The sequence below is a fragment of the Sander vitreus genome, chromosome 19 (assembly GCF_031162955.1).
Source record: "Sander vitreus isolate 19-12246 chromosome 19, sanVit1, whole genome shotgun sequence".
NCBI lineage: Eukaryota > Metazoa > Chordata > Actinopteri > Perciformes > Percidae > Sander > Sander vitreus.
The window spans coordinates 16,780,594-16,798,714 of record NC_135873.1 but is presented as its reverse complement, the minus strand read 5'-3'; the positions used below and the strand labels follow the sequence as shown (position 1 = coordinate 16,798,714).

The window sequence follows — 18,121 nt, the reverse complement described above, 5'->3', positions numbered from 1 at the left end:
ATCTGCTAATAGATTTTTATACTGTAGAAAAATGAATGGAAGCCAATAGATGTTATGCATGTTTTAGCCCATTAACTAATAACAAATTAACAAACTATTAACAAATAATGCATCCATTACATTACAGCTAACCATTTAGCCAACAATGGTGCACTGTTTTAGACATGTAAATAAATTTTTTTCTTCCATTCCAGGCCTCCATTGGCTACCATTCATTTGTATAGATTGGGAAAATGTGTTTGGAGAGTGCAGTGATAAGACTAGGCTCTGTTGTGAGAGCACAGTTTTTCCTTACAGCATGAATATGTGTGAATTTTACAAATAGCGAACTTATATAGACTGATAGCAGCCAGGTACAACGGATATCCATTGCTGGGATAAAGCCTGACATCTGGCACTGGCTATCGGAGTTTAGTGATAGGACGGTTGTGATTGGTTAAAAAAAAATATACAAAGAAGCCAAAGTGTTTCCCTCCCTATCCCAGAATAGATAAGTAGGCAGACCATACTGCAGCACTGACACAGTGCTGTGGAGATAGGACAGGCTATCAGAGACTAGGCTGAAAGAGACTACTTTATGTTTCTGTCTGACTTGAATAAAAGTCTTTTGAATAAAAATATGCATCACTATGCGTAACAATTTTTCCTTTCGCCTTGCTGCTCTGCTGTCACAGTGACATTTTCCCAGTGCGAGGCCTTTGTGATGCACATACATTAGATTAGAAACCTGGTAAGCTTGCAGGAGATATCTATGGAACTGGGTTTTCAATACATGAGATGTTGTAGATATGATAGAAACCTTATTGTTAAAATGAAGTCTTAAATTCAGGTTTGAGACATTTCTGTGATTTCTAGGGTTGGATATTTGTAAAAATGAACTGAAACCTTTTTAAGGACATACAGACACCTTTTTTTTAGTTTTAATTAACAAAATGACAAAATCAATGTCACAATTACTGTTTAGCTAAAGTTCCTAGCACATTACTCTTCTCTGGACTGCATGGAGGCCAAAGCAAAAGAGCTTGTTTTTTTCCAGGAGCAGCTAATAGTTTCTGAGAAAACCCACTCCAGACTAATGTATCATCTGCCTCTGAATTCATATTCAATCTCATTAAGAAATGTTCCAGGGCAGGTTTTTAAATGTAATTACAGTTAGTTACTAATCTTGAACTGATGTTTAAAAAAAACAGTTTTGCTGCTTTACTCTGGAGCAAAAATATCCTCTGTAAAGTCTTGAGAGATGCATTAGGAGTTTTAGTGTTTGTGTATCAAACTCATAAATACCTGCATTACTGCAATCTGCTGTTAGACAAAGAGCTTACCTGTGCCAGCGATGACTTTTACTCCATATGGCTCCTGTTCTGTCGCCCATCGGAATAATCACAAGAAACTACAAAAACATCCGAAAGGCTTTCACTTGCAGACGGTATGCCGGCAGCTTCAAAATACACCTTATTTCCTGAATACTTAAGAAGCTCAGGAAACATCAGCAGGAATCAGCATCACAGCAGTTTGGGTGATCAGTGAACTTGACAGTTGGACCACCTCAGCTTTTACCTTTTTCTGCTGCTTCTCTGAACAGTCCGAGCAGTTTCTATGGCAATGCAGTCCCTCCCTCTGTCCCTGACTGTGTGTCATCCAATTCTTCTTCCCCACTTCACCTTTGTGTGTGTGTGTGTGTGTGTGTGTGTGTGTGTGTGTGCATGTGTGTCCTCGCTTCTCACCTGTTGAGCTGAGCTGGATGTTTTGCGGCTGATCTCCCTGAGAACACACAGACAGATGAATGGATCCCATCAATACATATGCATTTATGTACTTCTGAGGTACTTCATTCAGCCCCTGTACACTTAACAGTGATCCTATATATAGCCTGGTTTGGTTTTGGTGCCCAATAGCGAACCCAAATCCCCAACTTTCTTCCCAATTAAACGTAATCTACACCGTAGCCACTAATGTTTTTAATGCGCGATAAACACGCGTGTTCTGTGATTTGGCCCTCGGTCCACTCCGTAGTTTGGGAAATCAGGAAGCGATGCACTGTTGCCAACTTTGTGACTTTCTGGCTAGATTTGACAACTTTTCAGACCCTCTTAGCAACTTTATTTATAAAATAGACTGAAAGGGGGCCTGGGTAGCTCAGTCCTCGACGCATCGACCAAGATTTCCTTGGATTGTGGCGACACCTGGATTGTGGCTGCGGCTGCTGCCATGGTCCTGCTCGACGGCCACTGCTACTACTACTACTAATACTACTATTATTATTATTGTAGAGGCTAAGCCCAAGCTTTAAGCCCCCGAGGTGCTGTTCCACGGGTTGTCTCTATAGCCCCTGACACACTAACACGACGGCTGACAGTTGGCAAAAAAAGGCTGGACTGATCAGTCGGCTCCCCGAGGTCCAAAAAGTGCCTCGGAACACACCGAAGCGACGCCGTCTTGAGCGTACGTTGTGCGAAACATAATGGAAAAAATGAAAACCGGAAATGACAACGCGTCACGTGGGTCATGACACAATAATAAAATGATTAATTCATTCATATCTACTGCTATAATTATTATGAGTCATATTTCTCTGCCCACCAAGAGCCAGCTTCTGTCCGAGGTTTCTGCCTGTTAAAAGTTTTTTCTCGCTGTTGTGAGGAGTTGCTCTTGGGGGGAATTGTTGGGTCTGTAAATTAGTGTGGTCTAGACCTACTCTAATAATAAAATGTCTGGAGATAACTTCTGTTAAGATTTGACACTATGAATAAAATCTAATTGAATACAAAGAGTTACAGGCAGGTAACCCTGCTCAGTGTAAAGACACTGCTCACACGTTCTTCTCTGAAACTGACTGGACTAATACTTTATTCATTTAAAGGCACATCAATGTTATCAAATGGAAACAAAATGGTCGAACCACCACCAAAATTCAAAACACAGTACTGGAGCGTGCAATCAATCAAGTTAATTGATAGTTTTTTTCAATACACAGATTAATACAAGCCGACAGCCAATACAATAGTCTGTAAATAAAACAAGGAGTTTAACAGGATCTCGTTTTATATAGAGAATATCTTATCTTATTCAAATGAACATGATGTTCAACATCTTGTTGAAGGTCTAAAGAAAAATGTTACTTAAAATACCAGCCACTCTGGCACAATGATGGTATGATAGTACCTTGTATAAAAGCTGATGCTCAAATAATTGCTGGTTTCTAATAAATGCCGGGTAAAAACTCTTAGTGGGGTAAAATTAACCAGCCCTGTCTCCTAAAAAGTACCTTCCTATACAACTAAACTGCATTCTCGTTTATGTTTTGAGGGAAATGTATTTCCTCCCAGAGAGAAGTGTTTGACGTATCACAAATATGTTTCAAATCAAAGTCCATTTAGAGAGGTTGGCGTGGATGGATAGATGGGTCAAACAAACCCAGGAGACTGCTGGCCGCGTCCCGTGTGAAACCAAACGTCAATGTTGCTGGCACAAGGACGCATTGAAACCAAGCGGAAAACCTCCGGTGCAGAAAAATTACACCAATGTGGAAGTGCCAAAAAACTGCAGTTCACAGAGTGGCCACTTGATGCTGGCTCCAAAAAGGGAGTCATAGTGCGTTCCTTTTACCTCGGAAGTCGGATCTGGCAATGACATCACACCCGGGTTGACCGCGTTCCATTAAACAAGTCAACCTCAACGTCATCGTTCTCAGCCACTCCATCTGTTCGCTGATTGGACCGGTAAAGATTTGGCCGGAGAAAACGTACGTAGTAGAAGTAGAAGTACGTAGGAGGGCGGAGCCTGGCTAAGATTGGATCCCCTAGACATGGCAATGTACTTAGGTTTAGGCATGAGGAGGGGGAGATTGGTTAAGATAACAATACCAGGGTAAGCCAATCACAGGCAGACGGACCACAAGGCATGTCTTTTGACGTTGACGCGTCTAGAGGATCCGATTTAGCATCTAATAGGAATCTCTTCAGAGACCTACGGGGGATGTAACAGAGACACATTTTATACAGTTTACGGTTGAAACAATCGCAATGCGGGGGAAGATAACAGGTACACTTTCTTTTTGTAGAGAAGGAAATATATCAAAAACGTGTGCCAAGACTTACACAAAATTAACTGATTTGAATATAAAGATTAAAATATCTTCCCTTAGATATAAAAGTTTGGTGGAAAAAAAGAAAAAATGTGTTTAATTTGATGCACGTAAGATCCCATTTAGTTCTTTACAACTCCACCTAAAAAGCCTACACAAAGATACACATGAATAAAAAAAATTAAAAAAAGACATTTTCTGAAATCATCAGAGAACATAACGACACAAAGTAGAAAACAGATTTTAGCAGCAGTGGTGGAACCACACTGGAACCACACTGTAAAAATACTCTGTTACAAGTCAAAGTCCTGCGTTGAAATTGCTGAAAAGTATGTATCACCAGGAAAATTTACTTATTGATTAAAATGTAGTATTAAAAGTACTCAATGCAGAAAAATCCTCCCATTTTAGAAACTGGAAACCATCCAAACAGTTGTGTGTTTAATGGTCTTGCCTTAAAACCCTCAAATGAGATAAGTATCAGTGTTTGTCTCTCAGTCCACTGATTTGATTGGTCTGGTCACTTTTTATCCGGCTTTAGCATTAACTGGAAGCAGGGGGAAAACTGCTCGTCTATTTCTGTCTGAAGTACAAACACGCATCGCTGAGTGGAGATATTTACACACCAAGTCTGAATTAACATGTGACAGGTTTGTGTGAAAGCAAGCAGGTGGTTAAATCCTTTCAGTTTCTTTTCTTTCTCGCAAACGTTAGTATTTCTTCAAACCAATCACAATTGTCTTGGGTGGCCCTGGATGCAGCGACGGAGCCCTTGCAAAAATAGTTAGCAGAGATAGCAGAAAGGAGAGGAGAATTCCCTCTCAAATAGGCGGCCAATGGTAGGCTTTTACCAACAGTCTGCATCCGGTGGGTCAGACTGTCTGGTCGTGAATGATCTAATGGTACTTTTCCATATACGCGTTTGTTTACACGGCAGGGATTGCCCCGCTTCACAGCATTGCACGCTAGTGAGCTCGCCTCTAGCAGTTACAGGTTTCTCTTCACTTGACCACTAAACGGGCATAGAAAACAGGCTCCACCCCCCTACAACTGGCATGGCTGCACCTGATTGGACGAATGCTTCAACGGTGGGCTGTCTGCTCCCGGATTTCAAAACAGACCATAATGGCGGCTCGTTTGGAATACCATCTCTTTTTTTTTCCCCTGAAAACACCCAAAATGTGTTACTGAAATGTTTTCATGCTAGAAATAGGCCATGCAGTTGCTGAATCGGTCTTCATTTCAGAACGACAGGGGCCAGTTTAAAAGATTTTTTCCGGGAGTTTTTGAGAGACGGCGAGCCGAACTGCCCGCTCCTCATTTGCATAAAGTTGGCTGGATTTAACTTTATGCAAATGAGGAGCCTGCGACTCGATGCCCCGCTTCTCCAAAGTCCCCGTGACGCTACCAGACTGGATCGGCTGCTCCAACTGAAATGAATGGGAAGCGGGGAAATTACGCTGACAATGGACACGTACTGTAAGTCTTCAGCACAAGCTGAGGTCACTGCAACAACAAATAACCAGATGGTTAAAGAGCCCCTTTTATACTTGTTTTCAGCGTCATATTTATACTCCTGGGGTCTACTAGAATAGGTTTACTTTGATGTTAAACATACATATGGTTTATCATACTGCCCATTGCTGCAGCTCCTCTGTCTGAGCTCCTGGCCCGCCTTCCTGAAAAGCCCAGTCTGCTCTGATTGGTCAGCTGGCCCACTCTGTTCTGACTGGTTAACCAAATTCAAAACAAGCCACAAGGCGCGCTGTGCTTGCTCAGGCAGCACCAATGGGCAGCACATATGAAAAACTGGACTGGCTTTCTCAATCTGTGACATCACTAATTGAGGAATTTTAAACAGGAATGTGGGCGAGGCGTTTCAGGCAGTTGAGAAAAAGGGCTGTCTGTGGGAGAGAAAGCTCCATTTGGAGTGAAATGGGTTTATACATCAATTATATACTGTACACAAAAAACTCTAACACACTAAAAGACGTGAAAATTCCAAAACAAAATGCATAATAGGGGCTCTTTAAATGTGAGTGACGGTAACAGGAAAAAGCTCTGTAAACAAACAAAAACATGATGATCCAAATTCAAACTCACCATCCTCTCATCCAGTTTGGCTGAGAGATTCCATTACTGACCAGATACACAAAAACAAAATGAAATGTACAAGTGTACAATTCAGACATTTTTCATGTGCAAAATTTATTCAAAACATTTTTTTTTTTAACCCTTTTTTTTTTGCATTGGAGTTTTGGACCCAGTGTGTAACGGCTTTTAGGATGGTGTGTTAAGGAGGGAACTAAACACTGTAAGGACAAGTCTTCCAGTCTTGCTGCTAAGCTGAGTTTAACATGACCCAGACCTTTAACTGCTGTGGACACGCTGGAGATCAAACTGGTACTCATCCAAGAGAAACAAGCACATTTCCCCCAAAAAAATGGCAGCGTGCAAGGTTTCCACCAGAAAAGTTGTTAAGCCCGATGGCAAGTGTCTTTGGCCGGGGGCCAGTCACAGACTGATGTAAGCATTAATGTAGAGCCCAATAGTTTCTGTGATAACAGAATCATGGACAGAATCGCGGAATTGAGAATTACAAAAAGCTATAAGACAGATAGCACAGGGCCCTGCATTAGGTCAGTGCTGAAAGCTATAGTGCGTAGTTTTTGTCTCCCCCACGAACAATTCTAAGTAATGACAAAACTGTCGGTGCGTCCACATGACGCAAGCCTTCCGTGTAGCGCACGTGCACACGCACCCCCCCCCCCTCCACACAGTTGCTAGTAGCCAAGGAGGACACGGAGGATTAAAAAAACATGATGCGACTCTTCAGAAGAGGTCATTATTCAGTTTCTGCGCGTGAAAGTGGCCGGACGACACAATCTTGTGAACATAGCCATAATGAGAAATCCAGAGTTGTTTGGAGCTGAAAGTCTTAATTAGCTTTGTAGCAACTCATTTGGCAACGGCTTGAATGTAACGGACGTTCATTAATATCAAGCTTACTGGAGATTTTCCAACCGAGCTGCCCCACTGTAACTAGTTTAAAAAATGTCTTTAAAATACATTACAAAGTAATTCCCAGTGGTTTAGGCCTGGGAGGGGCACTTTGGCCAGGTGGGCCACCAGACCTGCAATACAATGGGGGAAACCCTGGCGTGTTCCTATAAGGCCAACATCTACTGCCTGGATGTTGTGTCCAACTCAGTTTCAGTTGTTGCCTGTACTGTACGGAGTTTTACACCACTGCTGGTGGACACTATCCTTTAGTGAGACAACATTTCCCTTATAAATACACAACACAGACAATAACATTGAAAAAATACTGCAAATGAATGTCATGGTCCTTTTCAGGGAGGGACAGTCTTCACAGTGATTGGCTGGTCAGCCCCGACAGCAGGAGGGACTGACTGAGATGTTTGCGGAGGCCACTGTGACACCGTCTGACTCACGACAACGTTCACAGACTTGACACTCGTTCAAGTGTTTTGTGGGACAGAGCCACAGACTCGACGGCTGAACTTCAGGCTCACAGCGATGTCAGGTCCTGAACCTCCAGCAGCATGGCGTCCTGCTCTGTCCTCAGCTGGTCTCGCACCTGCAGGCGGCCCACCAGGTCTGAGCTCAGGTCTGACGGGGACAGATGGAGAAAAAAAAGAAACCATCAAGGAGGTTCAAAATGCGTTTTTTAAATTAATAGCGGCACTTTAGAGGGGTGGTGCATCCGAGAACTAAGAAAGTCAAAGTCACTTTCTTTTTGCAGTTAAGAATGTTGCAGCTGGATGGAGTGTACACGTGTGTGTGTGTGTGTGTGTGTGTGTGTACATACCTTGGATGGTCTGGCTGAGAGACGTGCAGAGAGCATTCAGGTCCTTAATGCTGAAGTTTTGTAAATCACTGCGCTCCACGTGTCGTCTCTGGACTACAGGATCACTACGAGCTGCAGCCTGAGAGAAGAGAGGACAAAAGGAGAAGAGAGAGCATGCAAGGAGAGGAGAGAGAAGGAAGAGGAGAGAGGATGAAAGGACGGGAGAGAGGAGGAGGAGGATAGGATGCACGGAGAGGAGCAGAGAGGAGAAAAGGAGAGGAGAAAGGATGGAAAGAGGTGACAGAGTGAGAGCATAAAAGGAGAGGAGGAGGATAGAAGACAAAAAGAGGAGATGATAAAGGAGAGGAGGAGGGTGGAGGACGAGAAAAGATGAGAGAGGAGACGAGGATGAAAGGAGAGGACGAAAGAATGCAAAGAGGAGAGAGGAGGAAGATAAAGGACAAAAAAAAGAGGAGAGAGAAGGTAAGAGAAGAGAGCAGGAAAGGATGAAAGGAGAGGAGAGATGAGGAGGAAAGGAGAGGATAGAGAAGGAGGAAAGGATGAAAGGAGAGAAGAGAGATGAGGAAAGGATGAAAGGAGAGGAGAGAGAAGGAGGAAAGGATGAAAGGAGAGAAGAGAGAGAAGGAAAGGATGAAAGGAGAGAAGAGAGAGGAGGAAAGGATGAAAGGAGAGAAGAGAGAGGAGGAAAGGATGAAAGGAGAGAAGAGAGAGGAGGAAAGGATGAAAGGAGAGAAGAGAGAGGAGGAAAGGATGAAAGGAGAGAAGAGAGAGGAGGAAAGGATGAAAGGAGAGGATAGAGGAGCTGTGATGAACTGTTTTTGGGAGTGAAAGAGATGAGCAGGATGAGGAGCGTATCTCTCACCAGTGTTTTATGGTCTGTTCTCAGCCGGTCTCGGAGGTTCCTCAGAGTGTTCCGGAAGCCTCTGGATTTGGGTTTCTCCGGCTTGGCAGCAGGCGGAGGGTTCTTATGGACCTGAACGCTCCCTCTCTTTATCAGCAGGGATGGACAACGGGGCGGGAGGAACAGAGACAGGATATAGGTACATGAGATAAAGAGAGTGGCGGTGATTAGCTTCAGAGCAGGTAGCGACTCTAGAGGCATAGTAGAAGAGAAACAAAGAGTCTCCCCTGTTCTTTCTGACCACGGTGGGAAATCTGGAGCAGGAACAGTTAACCCTCTCCTAGATTTCATGTTTATGGTGAAGGAGAACCAGGAAATGAGTCGGGGGGAAATGCAACCCTGGTCCGGCCCGCTAGTGGTCACACAGTGAAGTGTTTGGACACCCTCATAAATAGTTGTGCGACGTGTAAATCAATGTTTTTATTTATTCGGCGTCATTTTTTTGTTTTCGAGAGACGCACGTCAGGCTACGGCGTAGGGTCCGCATTTCCACGTACCTACATAGGCACCCACGGCGAGGATTTAACGCAGAAGCATAAACTGGCCTTTACCCGTGTGCTGCTGCTTTCCTTCTGGCTGATCTCTCCCTGCTTCTCCTCCTCCTCTTCACTTTCACTGTCGTTGATGAAGCAGAGCTGAAGATTCATCTGGGTCTGCAGGCTGGAGGACACACAACAAACAGACAGACAGACCGTCTTTATTCACCGGTCATCTTCCGATCATTAAAACATAATTTCAGAAGGTACAATGATCATATGTAGGCCGCGTGAAAAGGGGAACCCCAAATAAGCTACTAAAAGCTTTTCGGAGGCGGCCCAATCACAATAGACTTAAAGGGGACATATGCTGAAAGCCGGCCTTCTATGATTGGTCATCTGCTCCAGGTAGGCAGGACTGGAGTGTTTGTTTTATAAGCCACTGCGGTGTTAACATTGTCCCATGTAGCTACATGCTAACAGCAGTAAAAGATGTCATCTTGGCTGCCAGTGTCGTTAAATTCTCCCCAATTCCGGGTCACAGTACTCCTGAAACATTTTCTGTTTTAGTAGTATTTGGTTTGAAAGCCTTTATTTATATTCTATTAAGCGTCCACTGGTAACTATAGTAACTACATGCTAACATCAGTAAACAATGTCATCTGGGCTGCCAATGTCATTAAATTCCGATTGAGTAGTGTTTGGTTCAATAGCCTTCAAGCTGCGACTTTTGACAGTAGAAAGTGCTGCCCCGTTCCACTACAATCTAACGTTAGCATACTGCTAACTTTTAAGTAGCTACATGCTAACGCGACATAGCTGTAGTCTCGGCCAATGCTGGTCATTTCTCCCTAAATTCCGATTACTTTACTGTTGGGACATGTTCGGTTGTGTAATATTTGGTTTAGAAGCCTTTATTGGTGATCTTTCACGGTACAAAGTCCGGTATACGTGCAGTTTAGTGTCCCAAATTCCCCATACAATGTCCTCAATTAATTATGAACCTGCTAAACCACCTGTGCTACCCTAACTCTAACCTGTCTCAAATAAGACCCGCATCATTTGGGACACTCAGATTTTGGAAAATAATTTGGGACACTAAACTGCACGTAAGACACAAAGTCCTGCTATATACTCCGTTGCAGTAGCTCCAGCCGATACTAGTGAAACACGGAGCGGCGGCAGAAAGCACGCTGGCCAATCAGAGCAGACTGGGCTTTGTCGGGAGGGGGGCTTAAAGAGAGGTGCTCCTACAGAGCGTCTCATACAGGTGCAGCAGCCATGGGCAGTATGAGAACATAAAAAAAAAAAAAAAACGTAAACATGTTCTTGTACAAACACAAAATGCAAATATAATGCTGAAAATGCTATATAATAGTTGCCCTTTAACACAAGACAAAGACCACGAAATACAGATCTCCTTCAGACTTTTCTTGAAGATGGAAACAGATTGTGACAATTTCAAGTTTTCATCAAGCTCGTTCCAGATCTGCGCTCCCCTACAAACTACACTCAGGCTCGTGCACTTCAGCCTACGGTTTTTCTGCCAGTGACAGTTTGTCCCGTGTATCATAAGTGTGCTGGGGTCGACAGATTGACAGAAAAAGACTTCATCCGTGGTGGATTTATACCATTACATTTAGGGACATGTGTGAGTGAATGGTGCGTGTGTGTGTGTGTGTGTGTGTGTGTGTGTGTGTGTGTGTGTGTGTGTGAAGCTTTAAAGCTTCAAAAAGGTAGCAACTACAGTGACATCTGGTGGCTTGGAAAACGTATAGCAGCCTTTCAGGACTGGAGCTGAAGCAACAACACCTCTGTTTAAGTCTCATCATTTGTCAAATATCCAAATGTCAGTTTTAGGCTAACTAATTTATATATCTATATGTTAAGCTAACACACATAACGTCGTCGGACGTAACGTTGGCTTAGTGTCAGGATCCCACAGTCTTCCCATTCTCTCTGCTGATTCCTCACATTTGTATCCACTTTTGTCTTCATAAAAAGCTCTGTTTTTGGGGGTCGGCAGCATTTTAAAAACTTAAGTCACGGGTTACTTACCCTATTGGTAGTGAATATCACCACACAGCAGCTTTTAAACATTTTTCTGTTGTTTGCCAGCAGACTAAATCAACGAGGAGGCACCTTCACGCAATACAAGTCAACGGAGAGCAGAGAGCACTTTTCCCCTCCGGTGGGGGCGGGACTTAAATGTGCTCTGTCTCTATGGAGGGAGTCTAGGCTGATAAGGGAATGTGTTCCTGTCGTCTCCTTTTGAAGGCCGGCAGAAACAGGGTAAAGGGGCCTCACACGCATCTTGGCCTATTTCCCAGAGAGAGAGAGAGAGAGACGGAGACTGAACTAGTAGACCAACGAGATTTGGTGGAGCATCTGTGTTTGTGGTGCCTATGTTACGGCACCATCAATATCTCTGCATAACCGAACTTGACAGCCTCAGCGGGAGATACATGCCTCTTGGAAAGAGAGAGAGAAAGACTAGAATTTGGGGTGGCACTGCACAATAACACACTGTGGTTTAACTGTACTGTGTCATCCTAATTCTCCTCGCTGCAGATTTCATGAAATGCTTCTGTGCAAGTCATCAAAGTCTCCCATCCCGAAACCTTCATGTATCCACAGTCAAGCTGCTCCTGAGTTTTCCATAAAAGAGGGGGTTGAGGGTTTAGTAGTCTGGCATTAAGGGTCTGGCTAGTCCACACAACATTCTGGGATGGGAGACAAACGTGCTCTGGTTTATTGGCATTTCTTCAAACCAATCACAATCGCTAACTTCCGGACGGAGCCACGGTGCCGCTGCAAAATAGCCTCTGGAAGGAACTTGTTTTGGTGGAACATGTGCTCGTATAAAAGGCTGTTTTAGTCGTGCGACAGAACACTCAGATTGGACAGATAGTCTAGCTAGCTGTCTGGATTTACCCTGCAGAGATCTGAGGAGCAGTTAACCATAGTCCTCACAAATCCACCGGAGGTTAGAACGCCAACACAGAGAAAGAGGAAGGTGACGGACATCTGGCCGAAGAAGAGGGACATCAGGCAGAATTTCCGGCGGCGCCTGAACAATCCCGAAAATGAAACATTGTTGATATAGACTAGGGGTTTAACTGTGTAAGCTATCTTCAGTAGGACTAATTTGCTATGTATTTGGGAAAATTAAGACACACTCAAATAAACCAGTGTTTACCCTGCCCAGGTAGTTTAAGACCAATAAATAGATAATATCCAAATTACATTCCCGCCCCCCCCAATCAACAATGTATTTTTTTTTTTTTTTTTTTTTTTTTTTTTTTAACAGTGCACCCAGAGCAGCGGCATCTAGCATCTCCCCCTCGTGAAGTCGTGTGTGCATGACACATTGTCAACATTCACTTCAGGCTTGCAGCGTGCTGCTTGTGGTGTTGTGGCTTTCCGGATTATCTGTACTGATAAACCGTAGAAACGCTGCAGCCACACCGCTGTGAAAGCGCCCCGAACGTCATTTATCAGAGTCTGGCTGTCCACCTTCTCCGCTCGACTTTATCTTTATAATGAAGTTAATTGGAGCTAACAGCTAAACAGAGCTAATTGTTACTAACCGAGCCTTCAGTTTGCCTCCGTGCCCGTATCTATGGACTCTATTTATGGACTTGAGCCTGAATAAAACCAGACATTTTACTGGTTGGCTGTAAAAGTTTTAAACTACAATTCAGAGTTGTTTGGATGACAAATCTATTCAGATGAGGTCTTAATGAATGTAACGCAGACATGTAACGTACAAAAAATGGCATGTTTAGGATCCCCAAAACACAGATTAAAACCCTTTAAAGAACGAACAATGACCTATAACAAACAAAATGAACAAGAATTAACTTTAGACCTTATTTTATTTATATTATTTTAGACCCATTAGACTTTAACTTTAGTCTTTTATGATTCAAAAGGAGTTAGGAGGAGACGGTGTTAACATATGGATCATAGTATAGTTTTAAGGTTAACTTTTTAATATAGGCCTATATTATATTTGAGCTCTAGGTAATCAGGTATTTTATCTGCTGAACCGTAACATTTATTTAACAAAAACCAACCAGATTTGATTGACAAAGCACATAAAAGGCTACACTTCATCTGTATCGTCTTCTAGTGTTGGAAATAGTTCAAATTAGTTTGTTTTTTTTTTAAACAAAAAGTTCATAAACGTTCGTTTGACCAGTAAACTGCAGCTTGTAGGGGCTGAAAGCAACCTAAAACAGCGATCCTATCAACAACAATGTTAGTCCTGTGGTTGTGGACTTTGATTTCTCGGGAGTCTTCCTCTATTACACAAACAAAACCTCTACAGTCAGATTTGGGCTTGTTGGGCCAAGAGATGATGCACACCAAATCCAGAGGACATCCCACACATGACACCATGCTCCTGAGTAATAGGTCATGAATGTTATGAGGTAGGTGTGTGTGTGTGTGTGTGAGTGTCTGTGGCGTGTTTGTGGTGTGTGTCTCTGTCTGTGTGTGTCTGTCTGTATGTATGTGTCTGTCGGTCTCTCTTTCTGTGTGTGTTTGTGTGTGAGTGTCTGTGGCGTGTGTGTGTTTGTGGTGTGTGTCTCTGTCTGTGTGTGTCTGTCTCTCTTTCATTGTGTGTGTGTGTGTGTGTGTGTGCGTGCGTCTGTATGTATGTGTGTGTCTGTCTGTCTGTCTCTCTCTTTGTGTGTGTGTCTATGGCGTGTGTCTCTGTCTGTGTCTCTACCTGTGTCTGTGTGTGTGTGTGTGTGTGTGTATGTGTGTGTGTGTGTGTGTATGTGTGTGTGTGTGTGTCTCTGTCTGTCTGTCTCTCTTTCGCTGTGTGTATGTGTGCGTGTGTTTGTGTGTCTGTATGTGTGTGTCTGTCGGTCTCTCTTTCTGTGTATGTGTGTGTGTGTGTGTGTGTGGTGTGTGCGTGTGTCTGTATGTGTGTGTGTCTGTCTGTCTGTCTCTCTCTTTGTGTGTCTGTCTGTGGCGTGTGTGCGCGTCGGTGTGTGTGTACCGGGAGGTGAGTGCCAGAACGTGGCTGTTGCAGGCGTCGTCTCCGTCCTCGCAGCTCTCGGCTCTCCTCCCTCTGTCCTCCGCCCAGCTCACTGGAGCTCTGCCTCGCTCCAGAGAAACTCCGCTCTGAAAACCCAGCGGGCGTTAGAGGGGCAGCAGAGTGGGATACAGTAATTAGGGCTGCAAACATTCATAGATTAGTCGTCAACTATTAAATCAATCTCAAACTATTTTGATAACCGATTAATCGGTTTCAGAGTTGTTTTGTTAATGAAAAAAGTCAAAATGCTCCAATTCCAGCTTGTTAAGTGTGAATATGTTCTAGTTTCTTCTCTCCTCTGTGACAGTAAACTGGATAGCTTTGAGTTGTGGACAAAACAAAGACATTTGAGGACGTGACCTTGGGCTTTGGGAAACACTGATCCACGTTTGTCACCATTTTCTGACATTTAGAAAATAAATCGACCGGATAATCTACAAAGAAAATAATCATTAGTTGAAGCCCCTTTTTTCTTTCATTTCCTTTTTTCATTGGTGCGATTGCCATTTGCTTCGGGGATTCCTTTCGAATGCCTGGACTATAGCCTGTTGACTGTGGTTAGCTAAGGTCAGTGTAGCTTTGTGAGACAGTGGGTCATGTTGATACTGATGACAAACTGGGTCAGGGTAAGGGTTTGACCTTTGTAAACAACGTCAGTTCCTTTAAAAGCTGTGAGACCAGTGTCAAAGACACACCTGCTGCTGGATGTCCCGTTATCGACTCTGATCAATTTAGGGCAGCATTAATGATTATTTTCATTGGCTATTAATCTGTCGATTATATTCTCGATTAGTTGTTCGCTCTAGAAAATATTCACATTTAAGAAGCTGGAATTTTAACTTTTTTCATTAGAAAGAAAATGACTCAAACCAAAAAAAGTAGTAGTAGTATAGTAATAGTTGACAACTAATCGATTCATCTTCGCAGCTCTAGATCAATTATTTCTGCAATTTTGTATAATAACCATGGATTGTCTCCAACTTATTTTTTTTTTCCCCAGGTGTCGAGTCCACTTGACCCTCGGAGTTTCCCCAACACCCACGTACTCCACCAAAGGACAGTGAAAATACTTTGGTTGCGTCCGAAATCGCTTACTCTGCACTATGTGCTCAACATGTGTACTATCGTTCCAACATGCTTTCGTGTAAATAAGCAGTAGTACTATTAGTTTCATACTAAGATTTCGGACATACTAAAAAAATCTCACATACCGTTTCAGCTACTAAATAGCTAGTAGTTAGTGTGGAATTTCGGACGCAACCTATGACTTTTCCCTGCCAGTGTTCCATTACTGACAATAAAAATGCTGAGTCACAAAAGTACTTGCAAAACGTAGCAATGTCAATGTAGCCCGAGTGTTCCCCGGACTAAACACCACTGACCTTCGCCCTCTTCTCCTTATTCTCCTCTTCCTGCTTCTCCAGCTCGGCGATGCGCAGGCTCAGCGCCTCCCAGTGCATGATGGGAAGGCCCAGACTGTCCTCGCCGTAGCCCTCCTGCCAGATCAGCGCCGCGCCCTCCGAGTCTTCATCCTCCTCCTCGTCATTGTCAGCCTCTTCATCACTCCTCCTGTCGTCTTCTGCCTCGTTACTCTCCTTCTCTTCCCGCTGTCGCTCCTTCTCTCCCTCCATCTTCTACAGGGCCACAACAAGCATTCAGATCCTTTACTTAAGTACTGATACCACACTGTAAAACATACTCTGTTACAAGTCAAAGTCCTGCATTGAAAATGTTACCTAAGTAAAAGTATGTAAGTATCATCCAGAAAATGTACTTAAAGTATTAGAAGTAAAAGTACTCAATGCAGATAAATCCTCCCATTGTAGAAAGTGTAAAGGATCCAAACAGTTGTGTGTTTAATGGTCTAATCACCTCAGCTGGACTTGTAGGCTGTTATATTGTTGGCTAGTTTAATTTATAATAAAACATCAGATTTTATAAACTACATGTGTTTTGTGTGCAAACATCTTAATGTGTAAAGTAACTAAAGCTGTCAGATGAATGTAGTGGAGTAAAAAGTACAATATTTCTCTCTGAAATGTAGCGTAGAAGTAGAAAGTGGCATGAAAAGAAAAGACTCAAGTGAAGTACAATAATATAATAATCAAAACTGGCCAGGGTAATATAGTCAAGGAGTTTAAATACTGTGGCAAGCAAATATTTGTTAAGATGTGCATGATTCCTAAAAATTAAAATAAAAATAAAAAATCACGAAACACGTGTAATGTTTTAAACAATACAGCAGTTACAACAATTATATAATAATAATATTTACATGAATAAATACATTTGCATGCAGAAAAGACCCAAATTTCACCAGAATGCAGGAAATGTAGCGTTTGAAATGCTCAACATTTCCTGGGGGACGACCACCAGACACCCCGGTTATAATGTCCCCCCTAATGTTAAAACAAACGTTTTTTCTAGATAGGTTAGGTGGAGTTCTCAACCTCCCCCACACCCCACACCCCCAACTGCTGAACCCAAAGTTACGCCCTTGCCTAAACACAACAGTTAAATGAATAGCCTACACACAAAATGTCAAATTGTTAGAAAAGAGAAACTTCCTCGCAGTGGTGGAGTTTACTCGTGCCCTCATGTAACGTTAGCTTTTTTTTTTTACACCCTGACACAACGGCCCTGCCTAAATTCAAAGGTTGAGACTAGCAGCGTGTGTTTGATAGACGTAGACCTGAGAATAGCGTGTATGTTGCCTACCACACAAAACGGTTATTTTATATTTTTAAATACAAGAAGAAAGAAGTAACTTACCACTTTCTCTCAAATAAAAACACAACTCTGCTGCTCTCGTTGTCGGAGAAGTAGTTGAGAGTTTTGCCACATAACAGCTAGTTAGCTCCGCTCCTTCCTCAACTCCTCCTAGTTATCTTCCCCCGTACCTTCCCTTCCTTTACATCAGGAGTTTCACTCCCTCTGCCTTGGCTTCAACCAGCCAAAAAGAAGCGAAAAATGATGTCCACCACCAGAGACGTTCGGGTCTCATTCGTCTCAGTCTGCACTGTACACGGTGTCTTGGCGGCTCTTGTTTTTGGGGAGGGCTATTATTATGCCAAATATCCACTCTTTCTTGGTCCTATCAAACAAACAATGGGCACACAAACTTCAGGAATTTCACGCACAGGAAAAAGTTGGCAATGGGAAATTCAACTCCGGTACTTCCTGTCACTGCCTACAAAATAAATGCCTTCATGATAGTTAGCTAACTTAACCTAAACGCAGCTAGCTGACCCCCAGCTGTCCCTTTTGATAATATATTTGGGTCCGTGCGAGCTAATTGCTAGCTGTACTGTTAGACTACCTAGGCTACTTCTTGTCATTTTTTTTTTTCTCACACAACAAGCTGAGCTGTGGGTCAGAGTGACAGAAAGACTTCTTTTCATTTTTAACTGGGGGAATAACGATTGATAAAGAGTCTTCATCCAACTTCCTACCCCAGTTACACTGTATTGTAGCAAATGCAATATAGCATGTAGCATTAGCTACTGTAACAGTGCAACAAAGTTAAATTGAATGTAGCATGTCGGATGACTGGCCCTAACTGCCAGGCTCCCGTCACATATTCGCTGTTTTTGACTTTATATTGGTGGAAAATGCTATTTGTTTCCTATTTTATACATTATCTGGTTCATGTGATATATGAGGCTAATAAAACTACTCCAATTAAGACAAATAGGCATGTGTTAGCCTATTATTGATAGAGCCTACCCAATTCCCACACACGTGTAGCCTATTCAGTTTATATTATATCCAGTCAAAT

The 18,121-nt window shown here is 43.0% G+C and overlaps 1 protein-coding gene across 1 annotated transcript; it reads right to left on the bottom strand.

Annotated features, from left to right (window-relative positions):
• Positions 1 to 6,271: 6,271 nt before the first annotated feature.
• Positions 6,272 to 17,388, bottom strand: LOC144534085 (schwannomin-interacting protein 1). Its single transcript, XM_078275776.1, has 7 exons — positions 17,116 to 17,388; positions 15,726 to 15,977; positions 14,305 to 14,429; positions 9,369 to 9,477; positions 8,779 to 8,904; positions 7,917 to 8,034; positions 6,272 to 7,717 (listed from the first exon to the last, which is right to left on the bottom strand). The coding sequence occupies exons 2-7, from the start codon at positions 15,972 to 15,974 to the stop codon at positions 7,617 to 7,619; spliced, it is 828 nt and encodes a 275-aa protein (XP_078131902.1). The 5' UTR covers positions 15,975 to 15,977; positions 17,116 to 17,388; the 3' UTR covers positions 6,272 to 7,616.
• Between the last annotated feature and the right edge of the window lie 733 nt (positions 17,389 to 18,121).

Bases quoted from the DNA above. Each gene is read 5' to 3' on its own strand.
- LOC144534085 (XM_078275776.1), bottom strand. From the start codon at position 15,974: ATGGAGGGAGAGAAGGAGCGACAGCGGGAAGAGAAGGAGAGTAACGAG. The intron at 14,430-15,725 runs GTCAGTGGTGTT...CTGGGTTTTCAG, and splicing joins ATAAGGAGAAGAGGGCGAAG to AGCGGAGTTTCTCTGGAGCG. The intron at 7,718-7,916 runs GTATGTACACAC...TGTCCCCGTCAG, and splicing joins TCTCAGCCAGACCATCCAAG to ACCTGAGCTCAGACCTGGTG.